The sequence below is a fragment of the Notothenia rossii genome (assembly GCF_949606895.1).
Source record: "Notothenia rossii genome assembly, chromosome: 4".
Classification (NCBI taxonomy): Eukaryota; Metazoa; Chordata; class Actinopteri; order Perciformes; family Nototheniidae; genus Notothenia; species Notothenia rossii.
The window spans coordinates 19,057,296-19,078,262 of NC_136902.1; the positions used below are offsets into that span (position 1 = coordinate 19,057,296).

Sequence of the window (20,967 nt, forward strand, 5' to 3'; positions counted from 1 at the left end):
CATTTTTTAGAACACTTTGTGGTTCAAAGGACCTGATTTAATCAAAAACATTCACTGACAATAGAGGAAGCGAGCAAACTCATAACAGAAAATATGAAGTGCTCTTTTTCAAAAGTTGAACTATAAACACGTTATTTTTTTATTTGTCTTTCTATAGAAATGTGTGTATTGAAAACATGATTATGGTTTTTCATTTTAAATTCACAGGTAGTCATTTAGCTGATGCGGGCCGTTTCCGGGATATGACCTGTAGTGAAACTTCTGATAAAGTGCCAGAAGCAGGTCACACAGGAAAAACACATAAATACCCGACACGTCACACACTGCATTGCATTTTTTTTATTTAAACCTCAGAAAAAAACAAACAACCAGAGAAAGCCTTTTTTTTGTACATGTTTATTCACTATCACACTAAGTGCTCTCATTTCAAGATACATCTCATTGCCTTGCTCTGATACTGTAATGTCTTTTGGAGATAATAAAGTAGAAAGAAGACAATTAATGATCAACAAGTTGTTTGCGCCCGCCCCCGCCCCCCAACCCAAAAAATAATAATAAAAATGAACACAACACATGAAAGATAAAGAGAAAAAAGAAGAAAACTGATGTCATGTGCAAGAGCCTCAGAGTGCTAGATGAGGTGGCGTAGGGACGTCTTAAACGACAAAGGTTCCTATTCTGCCGACTCCAGAGGAGAGGCTGTTGACTCAGGTTTAGCCGTGTCTTCAGGTGCTTCTAGGGTTTCAAATGTAGGGTCTCGGATAGAACTATGGCCATGTGATATGATCAGGGGGGAAATGGATTCTCAAAACACAAATTGCTATTTTAGGGATTCTTGGCTGAACTTTTATTTAATGAGGTGCATCTTTAAAAAGAACAAAACTGAAACCTGGGACCAGGTCTACAAGACAGGGGTTTGAGGAGGGAAGAGAGCAAGTAGAGTGGAGGGGGGTTGTCAGTGGGCTGGATGAAAAGAGCCATCCTTTAGTGCTGAAGGCTATTAAAGAGTGTGAGGATGTTTCACAGGGACACTAGCTGGGCTATGGAGTACCAAGAGAACACTAAGGCTTAGAATTGAACTGAGCGGAGAGGTTCTGCTACTGAGAAACATCAAAAAGGTCCAGTATACATGCTCCTTTCCTCCAATGAGACGCCTAATCCTGCAGCCGAGCAACAAGTGGATCCCTAACACACAGACAAGTATCCATAAATCAGCTTACTGGGGCTATGTACACTCAGGCACAGGTTTACACAAACCACAGGCCCAAAAAAACAAACCGATTGATCCAATAGAGGTGACCTGGATCAACCACCCATTCTCCTCACTTAGAACACCCACCCCACCCTTCCCCCCCCCCCCCCCCTGCAACAACCGCCCTCATGTGGGTGGGTTCAGTGTGGAGCTCAGCGGATGGTGTATCTGACATAGGGCACTTCCACGTCTTCGTCAGTGAGGTCGTTGCAGCACAGCTCAAACACAAGGGCTTTCACGTGCTTGCCCAGCTTCTTTTTGGACACCTTGGTGACAATCTCCGTCATCCTAGAGGACACAGAAGAAAACAATTAGGACTACAACACTCACAATGTGGGCTTCTTGTCTTGAGGTGCATCGAGACAGTATACTCACGGCAGGTCCAGTCTCTCTTTGAGTTTGGCAGCAGGCATGAAGAAGGAATACAGCATGGACACTCCCTGAGAAAGCATGGTGATTTCCAACTTGTGCTCAGTCTGACAAGAAGAGTAACATAGAGGTTTCATTAAGGGTGCAACAGACACCACGAGGTGGTGAAGTGAAGAGGACTGGATGATGACGTACTTTAAAGTAATCCAGGAACTGTCTGAGTGTCATCTCCTCCCCGTTGGGCGGCAATCCTGTGACCTCGAAGCGATCCCACAACGTCCAATCAATTTCGTAGTACTGTAAGAACACCAAGAGTAATGGGTTAAGGCCAATCATGACACATCACAAACAGCACCCAGTTAGAGGGGTAGAAGACACAATACAAACATCTAATAATTAGGGATGGGAATTTGAAAGCAAATGTATATTTGAATATTCGACCCCCAAAAAAACGGTGAACCGATTAACCCGAAATGTACATATCCTAGAATAAAAAATAAAAAAAAGATAACATTTTGAAAAATAAATAAAAACATGTTCAAATAAGTATAGAAACCAAGTGGAATTTGTCAAATGTATTGAACTGGTGATCACAGTTTGAACAGTTGACAGCTATAGGCCAACAGCTTTCATGCTTAAAACATAACTTGGTTTTTAAATGACAGAGGGATCAGACACGAACAACATAACGGGTTAGGGTAACGTAACCCTATCACAACAGAGATCAACAACCTATAACAGGGCCTATACACAGAATGCAGCTATTCAATACTCATCCTTGTTTAAGAATATGAGCATGTCTACTCAGGGGAGAGGTGGAGGCAATTCACAATCAGGCCAGCTGTAGAGAAGACCCTCTCAGCTAGAATTTGGGCATAAGATGAGGTTTGAGTCTGCGTGTAGGGAGGGGCAGCAGCCATATCATTAGCTAGAACTAGCTAGATCTGATGGATTTGGACATAAACGCGAGTGAAGTATAACCGGACACGAGAGAGAGAGAGATCAGCCCCTGCAGCTCTGCCCGCTGTGAGGGACCGGTGAGCGGAGCAACACACACCTTTAGACCTAACACCAGGGCTCGACATTAAGGGCTGCCCGATGGCCCGGGGCCATCTAGTATTTAGCTCGGGCCATGAAGCCTCACTTGCTGGTTGCCCGATCGGGCAATCTCTTATACCAGTATCATGCAGCTCGCGGATCCAGTAATGAGTGACCCGACAGTAAAACTAAACAAAGCTATAACTAGTTTAGGTAGTTTGAGAGGTAATTAAAATAGCTACGTGTGATATTCTAACCTGAAGTGTGTGTTTTGTCCGCTCACCGCTGCATGATCATGCAGAGCTGCGTGTCGACTCGTCAGCAGCAGCTGATCTCTCTCTCCCGTCAGATTAGACTTCACTCGCGTTTATGTCCATATCGATCAGATCCAGCTAGTTCTAGCTAATGATATGACTACCTGCTTATTAAAAGACACCGTGACCTAAACAATAAGTGTCGCTATGCAACTGGGTGAGGCCACAAAGTATAGCGCAGCATTATGCATTTGTTTACATGCCTACCCGAACATTACCGAGGCATTACCAACAGATCAACGCACAATCAACCCATACAGGACATCTCTTTCTCCACATTAAGTGTTACACATTAGAATTGACTACTCTTGTCTGTCACATACTCTTCTTGTCTGTCACATAAGTGGCGCAACTGAAGCGGTATTGCGCTAAAGGGAAATTATTTTGACCGGACATTTTGACCGAAGAGATTTAGATTTGCTTGCTAACGGGAACTCTGACGTCGCCATTGTGTGTGCTTCGCGGATGCACTCGGCTGCTCGGGTCTGCTCGGTCAGCTTCTGGATGAGGAGGCATTCCTTCGACCAACTTACAGTAGATAACATTACAAACATTTTGAACAGGGGCCATAATAGCGTAAATAATGTTTGTTTTGGCAGTTATAACTGCATCTAATGTTTTCTACTTTTTTACATCTGGGAAGGCATTTGCCTTCATCAGATGGAAAGTGTCTTGACAAACAACTTAAGTATTTATTATAGATATGCAGGGCATGCAAGCGAGCAAACACAAACAAGTGAAATGAAGAATACAATTGAAATTGTAATATTGTGGTGGTTCATCTTATAATTTAGTCTATAGAATAAACCAGACAGCATCTAAGACCTGCAAAAATCTAAATGTTCTAGGGGGAGGCCCCCCAAACCCTTCGTGCGTCATTTCGTCCGCGCGCATTTTTCAGGGCAATCTCTATTGGGCTCAGGGCCATCTGTAAATTAGCTTAGATGGCCCACAGGGCCATCTCCCAAAATCCTTAATGTCATGCACTGCCTAACACACTTAGCTATGGCACTGTCGTATACATTGAATTATTCCATTTGATCATATGTAATCAACTTAGGGCACCCCTCCAAAAAATAATAATATATATATTCATAACTCGTAATCGAATACCTGAATAATTTTGAATATTCTATTAATCGCTCCCATCCCTACTAATAATACATATTCTCCTCAGCACACACTGAAACCATCAGCATGAGAAGGCAAGTCACACTCATCACACCCAGGCAGGTGCATCAGTATTAGCATGGCTAGATCATCATTGGAGTTTAAAACATCTATTTACTATGTTTGAATTGGTATATTAGTGGTTCAAAGATGCCACTTTACATATTGAGTACAGAAAGGCAAACCAAACATGCAGTGCCTACCTTGTGTGAGGGAGCAGCGATGGGCTCAGAGAAGGCGAAGAAAGGCAGAGCCAAGTTCATGAAGCCATTCTTGAATGATTCCAGCTTCTTGTGTCCTTGGATAATCTTGATGAGCTCTAGGCACACCAGGCCGACCACAGCTGCCGTGGTCGTGGCGATGGCAGGAATGATCTTGCCAGCGATCAGTTTGCTCTGTATTGGAGAAAGAACAAAGTTAAAACTACTGTTTCAAGGAGCTTCATTTGCAACGAAACTAAAAGTTAAACTCAAAGGTATGAAAAGCAGTTCCCCACCTTGTGTCTGTCTGCAGGGGGAATGTCGTAGTTCTCTGCTCTCAGGTTGGATGATGCTACGATGAAGTCCATGTGGAAGTTGGCGTCATCATCCTGTTAACACGGAGGCACGACAGTCAGAACAATAGAGCTAAAATAAGTGCAGGTTATGTTTGCATTGAGGACTCACAGCATGCAAGTTATTCCAGCTAAACACAGAGAGGTGAAAAGAACGTCTACCTTCTCAAAGTCAACAGCGCACAGTTTGAACGTGGAAGCCTCGGGGGAAGGCAGCTGGACCTTCAGGTCGTCCAGTCTGGAGTCATCTATGAAAAAAGAGCAGTTGCGAAAGTGTCACAATGCATTCAAAATGACCCGACAACACCAGTGATTTGCCTAAACAACTCTTCGGCTGAAGATCTTAAAGTGTAATGCTTTAAATGATTTGTTGGTACATACATGTGTGCATCTTACCAACAGAGGAATTGCTGTTCTGCAGCTCCTGATCAGAGACGTGGATTTTAACCCCTGAACGAGGAGTGAAGGGGGTCACTTTGACATCCTGCAAGATCTTGATCACACCTGCACGATCAGCGCTGCCTTTCAAGCCGTATGATTGGGCGAACAGGTTGGCTGCTGCCACTACATAATCCAGGTGCAGCTCCTATTAAACAAAGGTCATTGGTCAGTATCTTGAGAGGAGAGATAAGTTCAGAACAGAACATCTCAGAGAATGACGATAGAAAACCATACTTACATTGCTAGTGCTGAAGTCTAGGCCGTGAGGGCACCTCTTGGGGCCGGACCAGAAGGGGGCACCAGAGCTGGTGAGCTGAAGGCCAAAAATAATAAATGAATACCACATGATCACTGAGAATGCACACACACATTTAAAACCCATTTATAAATTCTCCTCAGCACACACTGATACCATCAGCGTGAGAAGCAGAGTAGCACTCAGTTACACCCAGGGTGCATCAGTATTAGCATGGCTAGATCATCATCGGAGAACAACTACTGCATTAGCTATAAACCATCATTATTTTCTCCTATTGCATCGGCCAATAAAGTGACGTGTGCAGATGGCAGTAGCCAGGGTTCATCGGTTTTGCTAGGCTATTTGACTTAGTACTGTTGCAGAGGTTTTTTTTATTTTATACAAATAACAAAAACCCCTGTGTCGTTTTTAAGGATTAGAACGATCAACCTTACTTATAACAACAATTACAGGTTATAGATTATGGTTGGTAAAACACAGTACTTTTAATACTGAAAATCGTCTCCTTAAGTTGGTAATTGTATAGCAGACTAAAGAAGCTTTTGCAAGTTATTTTTTAAGAATGTTTGCGTGATGATGGCTTGAAAGGCAGTTTATATATTTTTTTATATTTTTCTGTTTCTCTAGCACAAAAAGGGAATAAAAAACAAAACTTAAGCAATAAAACATCTGCTAAATTGTTATTCTAAACACCGGTACTGGCTGAAAAATGCAATCGTGGGTCCCCAGTCGGTACATTAGTGTTTTAAAAACGAAACTTTACAGACCAGATTTGACTTTTCAGGAGACTAAAACAAAGGCAATTTTACAAGCTGATAACATTGAGGAAAAAGCTAATAAATAACTAAGACTCGTGGAACGCAATTTAAATAAACATAAATTACCAGGGCATATAGCTATGTTAGAGTCCATATGAATGAGGTGAGAAACCCAGGACCAGAACACAAGCATTCCAATTGAACGGTTACATTCATCGTGCAGAGAGCGGAATATGTACCTGCTCGGGGGGGAAGTTGTGCAGGAGCTGGCGGATGTTGTTGCTGTATTGGCACTGCCAGTGGTTGCGTGCCCAGGCGACGCAGTCGGCCCAGCTGTGGGGGCAGTCTGTGACGAGGCTCTTGTAAACGGCCTCCAGCACCTCCACAGGCTGAGCTCCGGGGAGCTTCAGAGTACGCTCCATGAATTTAGGATCTCTGCAAAAACAAGTCACCAAGAACCCTCATAAGATGGTTACAAACCAGGTAAGAGGCACCTGTTCAATTTCAATTGTCCCATGAACGTATACGAGGTAAAACTATGACACTTTGTCAGCGTAACATTCTTTCAATCAGTTTAAAAATAAATGTTAATGTGGGATTTTGTCAAAAACTGTGGGGACTGTGCTGAGCTCGTTCACAGGTTGTAGATCAGTCATGAGGATAGCTTTTACAAGTACTGAAGACATCAATAAGAAAAAACAAACACAGCTCAAACTAGTACTGCAAGATACATTATTAAAAAAAACGTTCTTGATAAAAAGCAGGTCATATGCATAGGTAACTACAGGGATATCATATTGACATGACGGGGAAGCTAACTCACGAGAGGTACTGTATGGAGTTCTCCGCTGGCTGTTTGAATAGTCCCTCGAACTCATCGCGGGCCCACTGCACAGAGAGAACACATTACTCTACCACTCAATTCATTAAATCACATTTACAGTACAAGTGTAAAACAAGAAACTGTTTCTTTAAGGTAGTGTTATCATCTCTGGCATAGCATTGTAATTATTTTTCTATTTAATCATATTGGGGAAATTTTTTTGAAATACTGCAGTTCTCATGTTTAATCATTAAATAATGATTTACAAAAGCTATGTCGGTATATTCAATATTTCTTTACACATTTCATACGTTGTGCTCTACTGACCTGCAGTGTGTGTTCAATGGCATTTGGGAAGTTCTTGAGGGTGCAGATGGGGATGGACTTCTCAGGTGGGTCTTGGCTGGAGCTGTACGACTCTGTGAGGAAGGGGATCACGACCTGCACATTGCCTTTGGTACCCAAAGTACCGGACTCCAGTAGGGGTTTGCGGTAGTACACACACCTCCGATCCATGTACATACCTACACGCCGGGCACAAACACAAGGCAGAAGAAACAGCATGAATAAAGAGGACGATGTTTTGGTTTGATTTTATATAAAAGGAAGCAGTTAAAATAGAGTTGTGTTCCTTACGTGCGTCAACATTGTCCAGTGCATTTGTCACGCCATCAAGGCTCTCAAAGAAGTCGTCGTCGTAGACCCTCTCTGTGTCGGGGCCCACTCTGTTCTGGTGGCCTGTGATCCTGATGGAGGGGTTCATCTGCTTCACTGCAGCTGCAGCTGTGTCACTCTTCATTTTCTGTAACCACATAAAAACATTTATTTACTTTCACTTTCATGAAAAATGACAACTAGCAGGTCTTCCAGTACAGCGATGACTCAATCGTTACTGACTTATGGAACATACACAAATCTTTACATTGCTACCAGTACTAACGTTCCAACAACAGTTACGGCCTACAGCACTTGTTTTTTTAAGGCTCCTCAAACCACAACTTTTTTGGTAACATGACCCTTGGCTAAACTGAAACAAGACTAGTCACTTATCAATAATAGTGTTCTTATACCTATCGGTCACTAAAAAAGGTACCGGCAATTGATTAAAACAATACACCGACAATGATCGATTAAGTAGTCGGTTTTTTCCATTGAATGTTTCCTCAGGATATTGTCCATCAACAGCATTTAAAGGAAGTGCATTCAGGAGCAGCTACAATACACAAGAAACCCATATGCAGCACTGCCTGGAACTCTAAATCAATAGATAGATTTCCGTATCTATCAAGAGACCGGTTGATCAATATGGCGTAGATGGTACTGACCGTAACGTCGGAGGGTCTGAAGAGGAACTGTCTGTTGAGGTTGGACTTCTCGATGGTGTCCATGTCCGTCACAATGACCTCGCCCTTCCCGCATGCCAGTCCAATCATGGCAAAGTTTTTCAACAGCTCACAGCCAATGGCACCGGCTCCAACCTGGAATGATTAAAACCACATCCCCTTTGATTGATCCGTTCTTTCACAGTAGGAACATTTAATAATAAATGAATACCACATGATCGCTGAGAATGCATGACCAAGAAGTCCCATTTAAAACCCATTTATAAATTCTCCTCAGCACACACTGATACCATCAGCGTGAGAAGCAGAGTAGCACTCAGTTACACCCAGGGTGCATCAGTATTAGCATGGCTAGATCATCATCGGAGAACAACTACTGCATTAGCTATATACACCATCCTTATTTTCTCCTATTGCATCGGCCAATAAAGTGACGTGTGCAGATGGCAGTAGCCAGGGTTCATCGGTTTTGCTAGGCTATGTGACTTAGTACTGTTTCAGGGTTTTTTTAAATTTGATACAAAAAGAACAACCTGGAATGCTTAAAACCTCTCAGTGAGAAAAGCTACCTATGTGTACTCTGCTTTGGAATAAAAGGCTGAATACATTTCTTTTTGGGCTATAGAGATAATACTTGTTAGCAGATTTGATCATTTTTTGGATTTATAAAGGGATTCTGACACAAAATATCAAATATCCCCAGACTCTCTTAGCAACAATTTGTAAGAAGTGGTCCTGCAAAGTGTTTTTATTTGGCAGACTCACCAGGAAGTAGCGCTGTTTGCCAAGCATCTCCTGCAGCTTGGTGCCGAACACTGCAATCTGCCCGTCATATCGGCAGTTCCTCTGGGAAACAAGACAGAGCTCGTTAACACCATTATTTATTGCCACCATCATGAGCATCCTTCCTCAGTATAAGTGTGGGAAGCTGAACACTTACAGGGGCACACTCTTCCTCTGTGAGCTCGGCTCCTCCTTCCTGTTCAGGCAGGCACTCCAGGGCATCAAAGTACAGCCACTGCATAAGAGGCATAAACTTTCCTGTGCACGCCTGAAGGAACAACAAGCATTTAAGGGCACAGTTAAAGAATGTATCATGGATAACAAATAATTCAACTGGTTAGTTAGTACATGTTCAGAAGGGTTTGAATGACTGATAATGCATTTCAATAACATACACCGTAGCATACCGAGAGACTGAAAACATGATTGAAACAAAACAAAAGTGGCTACTTCAGGACCGAATCGACCTCAATTTAAACCCAGTGTGCAACTGACCTTCATCACTTCCTGTGCAGCCAGACCTCCGATGAAGGCATTGAGAGGGGCCAGGTCACCAGCAGCGACAAACGACAGCTTTTTGATAAGAGCTTCGTCCAGCTGCTCCACTTTAGCTGACCCCGTCTGGGCAGCGTTGACCTCCTTGGCCAATGTCAAGAACTCCTCACCATCAGCCTAGAGTAAACACACATTTGCATGTTACAAAAGGCTTAAGACAACTCACCGACCGATATTATATTTTGAAAGGCAGTGCTGCAAATAAACTCTGCGTTATCTTAGTTATGAAGTTATTTAATTATTTCTCACAACAACTTTCACAATAAAAACAACGTTAGAATCCAATAATAGTTAACATGGTTAAAATTGTTGAGATTTCTACTGAGTAAGTGAACCAAATCTAAGATTCTTCAAGCAGCTGTGGTATTTATAAAAGACACGAGTAGGATTTACCTTGTTCCAGGGTGCAGGAAGGTGGTTGTGTTTCTTCTGGAAGGCGTGGATAGCCTGGAAGCCCACATGCAGCTGTCCTGGGCGATCAAACTTGGCAAAGTCTGTCAGCACAAACTCAGGCTCAGCCATGGAAGAAGAGAAGGATTTCTTCACGAGAAAGACAAACGAGATGAGTAAGGTTAGACTAGTTAAAATGTTCCACTAGCAAATTATGAGGGGTTTTATTTGGCAATTAGAAGCCCCTTTGCTGATCAGGAGCAAAACATGTAAGACAGACTTTGAAATGCACATAAGAGTGAAACTCCAAAAGTTCTATGATTGAAAAATAATCTGTAAAATCACCATGTCACGAAAACATAATTAGGTGTGGAGATTGGAAGTGACTTACAAAAGCAATCTTCTTGGGCATCTTGACCTGGGAGACGATTCCTCCTCTTATGTAATCCATGAAGCCAGTTGTGTCACAGATGCTGAAGGTATAGGGTCCTGCACAGGGAAGAAGTCATGTCAATGTAAGATTAACCAAAACATGTGGTTCTCTCACATAGAAACAGGACTTACCCAGAACTTTAATTTCCACTGGCGAGCAGCCATTGAGCTCCGTCATACCCTGAACCTCTGTGAAGGTGACGTAGTCTCCGCTCTCAAAGCCATGGCGAGTCTCATCCAGACATGTCACAACCGCTTGATTGTCCTGGAGAAACCAAGAATGAAGAACATTGTCCAAATCATGTTAAACGTAAAGCTTTTTCTGATTGTCAAGCGCAGCAAGTAGCTGGAAAAATGATTTAGGCCAGATGTAAAGACTAACCTTGGTGATCATAGAAATCATGGAACTAAGTGGCTGTTCTCCATTGGTGTCTAACACTGACATCTCCTCACCAAAGTCACAGAAAAGCTGGCTGTAAAACACAACATCACACAGCATTAGACAGTGACACATGTATACTCTGCATTAGGAAAGAATATGAAGTAGAAAAGTCAGAATCTTACCCAAACAGGCCACGTGTGTCTGCGATGACCAGCTTGATCCCTTTGGCGTGGCAGAACTCTCCCAGTTGCTGCTGCTCTTCTATATTTGAGTCAGTCAGCACTACGACCTGGGACACAAAAAAGAAAAATACCCGTTAGCATCCATTTTTCTTTCCTTTCTGGCTCTGAGAATCAGTTAGGCACTAGGTTCTAGCCAAGTCATACCTGGAAATCGGTCATGAAGTCTCCAGTGAGTGTTTCGGTGAAGGCAGTCACAGGAACGTAGTTGTTGAGCTCAGCCAAACGCAGCCGACTCACCTCTGCCCTGTTCTTCCCAAGGTCTGCCTCCCGCAGGTAAAACTGGCAACAATAATATACAAAACGTCAGGGAAATACTGATACCAAGTTAAATATTCAATAAGCCAAATATGATTACTTGCATACAAGATCTTTGGAAAGGTTCGTCACCCAATTCAAGCGGAAGAACGCTTTCCTATCACTCCCTCTCTTTCATTTCGCTGTCAAATTAGGGCTCAAAATACAGCCTATTAAGTGGTCTGCATACAAACAATGTGAGCCACTCAGCTGGTATCCTCAATGGCAGAGCAAAGAAAGTGGGGAAAGGCAGCCTTCTGAGTCATCACTTTTGACGAGTACCTGGTTGCATGAAAGGATTTTAACCACAGTTTGAGCGTTGGAACAGTGGAAAGACTTGACCGACCGCTTTACTTTATTTCGGTTTCATTTCAATGAAGTGTCTTTAACGGATGTATTTTACTGTGTAATAAGGAGAAATGGTATAAAAATATTTCCTCTCCTGACATTTCTTTGGACTCTATTTATAACAATGAAGAAGCTTACAACTTATGCAATGTAGCTGAATTGCTTTTATTTTGATTCAGGCATGGTTTACATTTACTGTAATTAAAAGGATTTTTCGGGACTGTTCCAGAATAAAGTGAGTCTGGAGCCCTGCCTCAGTCAGACTCACCTGGCTGATATTTTCTACGCAGAGTTCCATTTTTTAGTTGCCCAATGAATGTTCCTACTGTGAAAAAGAATACATCAGAGGGGATGTGTTTTTTTTTGTTCAAGTGTAGCAAGTGTGGACGTGGCCAGAGATTAAGTGGTTGATTAAATAGATGACAGAAATATGCTATGCAATTCAGCCAGAATGAAGAAGAAACTGGGGCAAATGGCACAGGCGGAAATAGAAATGTTTGAGAGCACAAGAGTTAACTCGGGTATTACAAACATATGCAACCATAACCTTCTGCCAGCCAATTCACAATGACCTGTATGGCCTTTGGATAAATACATCAAAACTCAGATCAGAATAACAAACAATCTCTTCACTCTAGCTGACCATGGGAGAGGCAACGCACTGATCAATCTGGGTCAGCCTATGGTTAGCAAGGGTGGGGGTGGCTGCAGTACTCTTTTTGGATGGCAACAATACTACAAACCAAGTGACTCATAACTGATAGAACCAAACTGTACTTTGGATTCAGGCTCAAAGACTAAGGCACAACTGCTGAATCTGCAATAAAGTATAATGGCTGAGTGAACCAATGACTGCCTGAAAACCATAAATGGGAAACATTTCTCAAAAGAAACATCCGTGTATTTTTGCAAAATAATATCTGTGCACGCTTCTTCATACCTGAGAGGCGAGGTCTCTCCATTCTGCAACTCCTTGGTCATGCACAGTGACACTCCTCACTCCTGCAAGGATTACGTTCTTGGCAATCTCTACTCCAAGACCTCTCATACCAGAGATAAGGACATTGGAGTTCTGCATGCGCTTCATCGCAGCATGGCCCAACACGTAACTACGGAAGGAGATAAGGCACCATTAGAACAACTGTTTAGTTAAACAACCATTCCAGTTTGTCAATTTCACTTTTCAGTTGACTTACAGCTGTCTGGAGTACAGGCCTTCATCGATCTCAGCATCATTGCCATTCTTAGCCATGCCCTGAAAAAACACAGAGGGATTGCCATCAGTTTGTGTAACATGTTTTACCAACAGTATAATGTATGTATGTGTTTGTACTCACGTTGGCAGGTGTATGGGACAGATCAGTTCTGACAGAGTTGGATGAGGAGCAATGGGATCCCGTCTTCGTCTCTGTTCCTGACAAGCGACGCTTCTTGGACAGCGGCGAGCTGGACATCTGCACATCAAAACAAACACAAACCGTTAAAGCCTATTGTGAAGCATGATAAGATAATAAAATGTTGCCATTTAAAATTTCCAATGAACAAGATTTTATTTATTAATTTACAATTGTTATGTATCGAATGTAAAGTCAACAGTTTCAACAATTATGTAAATCAAACAGAGTGAAGAAACTCAGTGTCAGCATGTTTGTATTTCATGGAGGTTTTCAAATAAGTGCAAAATATATATCTAAATGCTACGGCTCTATATCAGCCGTATCCAAGCCGAATGCTGCCCAATCCCCTTCATGTTCAAGAGGATTTCTGGTCTAGGGAGCAGCTGGGCTGGCTGCTGGCCAAACACAAATCTGCTAGAAAACGAACTGGGCCCGGGAAGAGACATGAATAGCAGCATTATCAGTTATTTTCATGCTCGGAGACAGGGCTGGCCTGTTTATGTACTTCTATTGTCCATTATACCGGTATTTAAGGACCGCCAACATCGTTTCAACAAAAAGAGCTGAATCATTACAACTTCACTGCGGTAAAGTGAGCAACACCTCACGGCGGCCTGCAGGTGTGGACACAAGGTCCATACAATGCCGTTTGAACGATCCTCAGTGTGGCGATATGAAAAGGGCGTCAACAAAAAAAAAGGTCTATCTTTAAAAGCCATCCAAGTACATTGTGATAAACGGAACAATCGAGACAAACCCAGCCGCTTTAGGAAGTGAAACAGGCCGCGATCTCTCGAACATATCCTCTCACTGCACGGCATTCATGATCGGACACAATTTCCGCATCCAATGCAGCTAAACTTAACGGTACAGGCGTCGAGAAAGTCAGACGTAACCGTTTATTTACGTCCTTACAGATAAGCATAATGAAGGGAGTTGACCAAAGTTGTTAAATAAATAACGATATAACCAATCAAAACCCAACGTTGTATTTTACTGAACCGTCACTGTTAAACTAAAATGAAGGCAAACAATGATACAGCAAATCAAATGAGCAATACAATATGTTAACTGACGAAATCAAGCCTTTAACGTTGAAGAACACGGTGCATGAATGTCCCTACACACAAACAAGAGGAAACCGATTAAGTTCGTTGCTTGCCACTAATCAGTTAAGTGATTTGGCGAAGTGAACACAGTCGCAACATAAATAACTTAGAGGCAAGAAAACACCAGCCAGCCTATCCATTAGCAGCTTGGCCTAGGCCTGCATTTCCCCCAGTGCGGAACACAACTTTACCAGCTAGCAGCTGTAGCTATATGCAACCTACTCGCAAAATACAGCAACGGTTTCATTTTGTCAGCTAGCTAGCATAGCTCCTTTATTAATATCGATCGTGTTTCCAACACTCAACAAAAACCAGCATTCAAATTAATCGCCCAATATAAGATTATTTTGCGAATGTAAGACTAGCCTTTTCACTCGTGCTCCATTGATTTCTCTTTTCTTACCAATAATCCTTCTCGGTCCCTTCCCAATGCGAACCCGCTCCTCTCCCGCAGTATCTAGATGTCAGTAAAATCGATGGTTGTAATTTGGACGATTCGAACAAAGAAAAGAAACGCGGTGTAGGATTAGGAGGGTCTGCGGTATACTGTCGAGTCACTATGTCGTTGTGCTGAGAGTCTCGTCTATGTAATTGCGTTGCTGGCTTTGCGACTGCATACGGGAACAAAACCAAAATGGCAGATGGGAGAAAGGGGCGGAGGAGCTGTGACGCATGGGCTGAAATATTCAACAGGAAAGGGAGGCTGTGAGCACGCTGCTCGGACAGGAGCTCCGCTCATTGGCTGCCTAACATAAGCCAACGTGCATCCATCCCGCCCCTTTAACCAGAAGACGCATGCCATGTATGTTACTGTACAATGAACTGCAGGACCACCAGCGATCATTGGAAGGAAAATCTTGCAATTCTTACAGAAATAACGAGCAGAGCATGTCTGACGTAAATTAAAGAAAGCAAAGGTCCTACACGGACTATACTTTAGCATTTTGAAAAAGTGTAGACCAGTCTATTCCTGATTAATGAAATCCAACAACAATAACAGCATATTTGTGACTGTGGCTTTGTGTTGAAAAGTCGCCTCGTTGTGGAACTACACTGCATATACACAACTTACAAAAGACAAAATGCACCATGAAACACAATATAATCTGAACGCTATACCAAATTGGAGACTCATTGAACGACAATTGAAGTATTGTAGTTTAGAGATGTGGTTCTTTATCAGAGTTCAGCACAACTCAAGTCAAGTCTGATGTTGCTCCAATGGTAACTGAGCCAGGTATTACATCAGGTAGGATACTTGCTAGCCCTAGTGATGCTGATCGTCTGGGCCCTCTGTCACATTGAGGTTAGGGGGTGAGCATTCCTTGCAGAGGAGGAGAATTGGGGGAGGGGGTGCCTGGCAAATGACAAAGGCCCAGGAAAAGAGTGGGCCGCATATTCTCGGGTACACATGTCGAGGGGATCCCCATTCTCACATCAATGCTGCGAAATGATAAACACAATATTTTCCACCATTCCAACAGAGTTCAAAACAAAGAACATAATAAATGTCATGTTAACAGACATCCCAACTTGGCAAGCTAAAAGGAGACCTCTCCAATAATGAGTTGCTGTGGTAGCATCAATTATCTTCCTATCGTAACGTTATCAAAAATACATATATAGAAGGTGAATTGTTGCCAGTGTGGTCTTACAAACACTGCGTGGTGCAAGTTAGCTTGTGTCTGCTTCTGAACACTGCGAGCATCTGGTGTTTGTAGCCAACTAGCTTTCAAGCTACTGTTAACGGTATTCATCACAGGACATTAGTTGAAACAGCAGTCTCGTGCACATAAAGGTGCGAATTCCAATATGTAGTTAACGGTTACGTGCCAGTAGTTTCTATGCTACGGTAAGCAGAGGAGCAACGCTGAAATTGTCCAGAAAGCCGACAACAACTAACGTAAACGATAACCAGTAACGCAGATCAAACGACTGCGTAGTTGTTAGCTTATGTGCAGCTAGCTTTAAAGCTATATAGCCACCCAACGACTTTTTCCTACTTCCAGCCGCTATGTTAGCTTAACTAGCTAACGTTAGCAAACTAGCTGGGGCTAACACTATCAAGAAAAGAGCTTTCACAAGTGTGCAGAACTTACCACATCCGATAATACTCGGCCTGATCTGCAGTATTAAAATCGGTTTGTATTTAAGCAAAAAAAAAAACTAACAAAGAATGGGACAATTTAACAGTACCGCGGATTGCAAAGTGAAAAATGTGGCTCTGTGTGAGTTTTTCCGCTGGACGGCTGCCTGACCGGCTGTTCCAGAACCGTTTCCCCTCACTCTATTTCAGTTGAAAGCAAAGCAAAGCAGCAACATGTGCACGTTACAGGCACAACCACCATTCTCTTCAAGAGGGTTCATCCATAACTGATTTAAATACATGTATCACAAGTACATTGAATTATTATTCTGTAATCTTGTTCCACACTACTTAGAGAATCAAGTATATTGAATGTTACACTAGTTCATTGTTTGATCGCATGTTAACTTTTAACAATTATTTCCTTCACCCCCATGCTTCCACAAGTATAGACTAATCCAAAAATCCCGTAGGGCATGATGGGAGTTGTAGGCATGGCGTTTATCATGCCTCTGTTAAATCATTGGATAACGGTTCTTTCAGCTTTAGCAATAAAAAGCGTTTACGTGATTCCATTTATATAATGCTGCTATTCATATTAAAAACAGCTATTAGAGTTGAATCAACTCCTGTCAAATAACTTTTAATCAATGAAAAAACGAACGATATAAAGCATATTTTTTTTATTGAAAGACTTGCAAACAGTGCACAGTTTACACAGAGACAGGATAGTGGATTTAAAGACTTGTTCAGGAGAAAAGCACAGAACCTGGTATTACATAGATCCAAAAGCAGAATGAACTTCCATAAATACTTTTTTACATGTTAAAAAAGGAGCAAATATAGACAGTATTATCAAATCAACAGTAACAATTGAATGCATGACAAAACTGGAGAAAAACCAAAACAAACTCCATGGACAAAACTGTGGAGAATTATGAAGTGTGTGTGTGTGTGTGTGTGTGTGTGTGTGTGCATGTGTGTGTGTGCATGCGTGTGTGTGTGTGTGTGTGTGTGTGTGCATGCGTGTGTGTGTGTGTGTGTGTGTTATTGGAAAGCCTTTGAAAACTAGCATCTCAATTTTTATCAAGCTCTCAAACAGGTGTGGAGCAACTCACAACACTTCGAGTGACAATTCAAGTTTAAATACACTATAGGCTATATAATAAAAACAAATCTCAATCTGCAGCAGCTAATGAAATGGCGAACTTCCGTACAACTCTTTGACTGATAGTTTATGATTTTGCAGCCTCACTAGTTTAATTAATAGCTACATAAATAAAAAGGAATGGAAAATAATGACATAGGATGTGCTGCTTAAAAAAGAAGTAAATGTCAGTTTAGTTATGAGGAAGTTTACAACATAGGATGAAAGCAGGAATCAGGAACCAAGTTCTTTGTATTTATTTACACTTTGTAAGGAATAATGGAAATATTACTATACATAACACTCCCCCTCCCAAATAACTCGCACTATAAGCTGATCATTGTACCACAATATCTTACTTGTGTACATTTAGGATTTGCAAACTGCGCTGAATGCTTAGATTTGAGTATAACAAGGTTGTGTTGCAAGCATTTTGATGTGCACAATCTGGATTTGCTTTTATGATCTTTCTTTTTGCAGCTCTCATACAGAGAGATGTACTACTCCTCCTACACTCAAGTCATGAGTGTATTTAAATGCCATAGTTAATTTTTCTCTCAGACCAGTATTCTCAAAAGGAACATACAGCCGTCCATGGTTACTTTTCCTTTTTGCGTTAGTGGATGATACTTGGGTGGGAGACAGTGTCTCTAAACCCCTTGAAATTTGAACCATAAATCCAATGTTCCATCGGTTGTGTATCATGGACAACTGTTTTATAGCCCTCTGTCCATCCCAGCTCCAGTGGACTGGTTGGTAGAAGCAGCATCCCTCTGTCCCTCCCTGATTTCTTGCTCTCCTATAGCCTGGGGTGGGGAGGGTGGGGGATAGGAGGGAGGAGGGATAGTAAGGTGAGGCAGAGATGGCAGCGCAGGCCTGGGAGAGGTTGGAAGAGGCGGTGGAGTTGCAGAGTTTGCAGTCGTGGTATGTTGTGAGGAGCGGGCGCGGGAGGTGGCAGGAGAGGCGTGTGTGCTCCTGGCTCGTAGCGGCTCTGCAGGGCAGTCACTGATTTGCTCCAGCAGCGACGGCATGTCTCCCTCAATCTTCTCAAGCACGGCGGCCATTTGCTTTTCGATCTGCTCAATCACACTGTCCATTTGCCAGTCGCTTGTAGTGCTGCTCCCGCCTGCTCCATGTGGTAGCCCAGTCCCATACATCCCTATTCCTCCTCCAGTCATATATAGGGAACTGTATGGACTCCCATAGCTCCCTGCCATCCCCATTCCTACAGTCCCAACTTCTGGGTTGTATGGAGTGGCGTGACGGCCCAAACTAGCAGAGCTGCCTGTGTAACAACCCTGTCCTGTTGCAGGACCTGGCCTTGCCATGCTGAACTCAGCGCTGTATGTGTCTGTTGCCCTAGTATCCCTATCCCTTCTCACCATGGGGCTATCCTCACCCCTTAATCTAACTCCTCGTCCTGCATCAGCCCCAGTTTCAGGTGCCACTGTTTGAGCGACTACCACTGACCTCTCTGCCACTGCCTCAGGTAACTCTGTCTGACACCAGCTTCCATCAGTCTCATCCCTCTGGTCCTTCTGCATTGCTGGCCTCTTGTCTGGTGAGGCTGTCCCAGCAGCAGAGGCTTTGGGTGTGGGGCCATGGAGCGTTGCAGCCATCTTACGTTTACTGTTAGGATCAGGGGAGGCGGAGGTGTGTTTTTTGTTCAGGTTAGTCCCTGAAAACCCGTCTGACAGCTTGGAGGGGTCAGGCGTCGTCATGGGAGTTGGTTTTGATTCTGGAACAACTTTACCTTGACCCAAGTTGGCAGCCATCTTCCTGGTTCCATCACCTGCTGCTTTCTTTGCACCAACCTTGTCAAGCTCCTCCTGTGCGAGTTTGAGGGCTGCATTTGATTGGCTTTTCTGACAGAGAGGCTCCTGAACATCTGAGGGGGAAGTTCCTACTGATGGGCCTATACTTTTCTTTGCCTCATCCTGATTTTCTGCAACCTTACTCCTCCCCTCATCCTTTTCTATACCCAGCGGTGTATTTTCAACCGTAACTTCTAAAGACACACTGCTTGATGTCACTCCTTCATCACTTGTTCCTTTGTCTCCCTCATCACTTGTCCCATGGGACAACACTCTTTCACTATCTCCTGCCTCCTCTGTGCTCTGAGCCTCGGCTGAACTGTCATTCAGGGCCTCTGAATTCTTCAATCGTTGCATGAAGGTGGTGACACGGATCGCTTTCTGCAACACAGACAGATGAAAAAAAGAGGAGAGGAAGATATAGGTGTTAAAGGCATTAGAGTTACAGTATGTTGCTTTTTTTCATTGACACCCATATTGGTTAAATAAAAGAAAAGCGTTGATCCTATATTTGGTTATGGCAATGCAAATAACATAAGATTGGAAAACAAGTATTTGACAAAAAGCCTGTCACGGCACCATGATTTATCAGTATCATAATAAGCGTGAGATGTGACAGTAAGATTGGTGCCATTTGTTTACTTCCAGGAGGCTATGATACATTTGTACCCTGGTTTAAAACAATCTCAAGACTCACTCACTCCAAGCCACTCCTTGACTGCTTGTTGTCTGGAAAAGGTAAGTGAAAAGATGGGTGTAAATCTCAGTCACTGTTACACCCATCTGACTTATTATGATTTACAAACACTTAAGGAGTTAAAGAAAATGTGTAGGCTTAGAAGTTGTTTAAACCAGGGAATCGATTCTCTGGAAGTGAAAAGCCATTTGGACAGACACATCACTGAATACAATATGGTTTGACTGAGAAGCTTTTGTACAGCTTCAAGTATGACTTGAATGTAACACTGAGGTACAGTATGGGTCAATGAACCAGGATTCACGTAAGAGGAATGACAGAGGGCCTTAGAGATCAAATCACTGCGGTTCAACAGTCCACAGTGGCCTACATCCCTTATATCCTTTCTATTTCTCCCTCTCCTTATCTACACAAAAAAACAATACCGACAATGAGCAAACCCCTTTCCCTATTGTGGAACATAAACTTGTTTTTACCAATCTGGTTTCATATACTAGTGCAGATGAGGAGTAAGAAAGGAGTAGAGCGAGCCACTTTGAACATCTTGGTCTAAATCCAATGAAGAAAAGTGGGACAGAGTGGATGGATCTCTTCTGGGACAGGACATGAGTGACAGTGGGCAGGAACAGAGCATCTGAGAAGACTTTCACCAGCCAAACATGTTCAATACATCTTGAGGCTGACTGAGGATTGACTGGAGATGTTTCCTGATTTGATTATTATAACTAATTGTGAAAACCTCTTTATTAATAAAGGGGATGTTCAGTCATCATAAAGATGTTTTGTTATTGAATCATGCCAGATTGAAGGTGAGTTTCTGCCCATGCTCTGTCCTTCCATTCTCCCTCATAATGAACAACAATACCTTCAAATCCTGGGAACCACATGGGGAAAGAGAAAAGAGGGTTATAACTGTTACTTATGCTGTTAGGTCAGCGCTGCCATCTTGACTTCCTTCTTCTTGGTCCTCA

The 20,967-nt window shown here is 42.7% G+C and overlaps 2 protein-coding genes across 6 annotated transcripts in view; both read right to left on the reverse strand.

The window, feature by feature from the left end:
• Positions 1–324: 324 nt before the first annotated feature.
• On the reverse strand, positions 325–16,506 carry uba1 (ubiquitin-like modifier activating enzyme 1). 4 transcript variants are annotated; one of them, XM_079679035.1, is made up of 26 exons: positions 16,352–16,506; positions 13,084–13,200; positions 12,943–13,001; positions 12,687–12,855; positions 11,249–11,383; positions 11,045–11,151; positions 10,863–10,953; positions 10,613–10,745; positions 10,440–10,537; positions 10,052–10,198; positions 9,599–9,775; positions 9,261–9,371; positions 9,086–9,166; positions 8,303–8,455; positions 7,614–7,779; positions 7,305–7,501; positions 6,978–7,042; positions 6,394–6,589; positions 5,376–5,450; positions 5,078–5,282; positions 4,859–4,944; positions 4,640–4,732; positions 4,347–4,538; positions 1,817–1,918; positions 1,628–1,728; positions 325–1,540 (listed from the first exon to the last, which is right to left on the reverse strand). In XM_079679035.1, the coding sequence occupies exons 2-26, from the start codon at positions 13,198–13,200 to the stop codon at positions 1,405–1,407; spliced, it is 3,192 nt and encodes a 1,063-aa protein (XP_079535161.1). In that variant the 5' UTR covers positions 16,352–16,506; the 3' UTR covers positions 325–1,404. The 4 variants fall into 4 exon arrangements, with proteins under 4 accessions (XP_079535161.1, XP_079535162.1, XP_079535160.1 ...); XM_079679036.1 differs by having other exon boundaries at positions 16,449–16,469; XM_079679034.1 differs by lacking the exon at positions 16,352–16,506 and adding an exon at positions 14,656–14,899.
• Positions 16,507–17,006: 500 nt separating this feature from the next.
• Positions 17,007–20,967, reverse strand: part of camkvl (CaM kinase-like vesicle-associated, like) — a 40,724-nt gene continuing 36,763 nt past the window's right edge. For both annotated transcript variants that reach the window (XM_079675431.1, XM_079675430.1), the window contains one exon: positions 17,007–19,680. In XM_079675431.1, the coding sequence (XP_079531557.1) occupies positions 18,202–19,680 (1,479 nt within the window). In that variant the 3' untranslated portion in view covers positions 17,007–18,201. The remainder of the gene's footprint in view (positions 19,681–20,967) is intronic.

Coding starts and splice junctions, on each gene's coding strand:
- uba1 (XM_079679035.1), bottom strand. CDS start 13,200: ATGTCCAGCTCGCCGCTGTCCAAGAAGCGTCGCTTGTCAGGAACAGAG. Junction 11,384..12,686: donor GGAGAGACCTCGCCTCTCAG/GTATGAAGAAGC, acceptor TATTGTTGCCAG/TTTTACCTGCGGGAGGCAGA. Junction 1,919..4,346: donor TCGCTGCTCCCTCACACAAG/GTAGGCACTGCA, acceptor GTGTTCTTACAG/TACTACGAAATTGATTGGAC.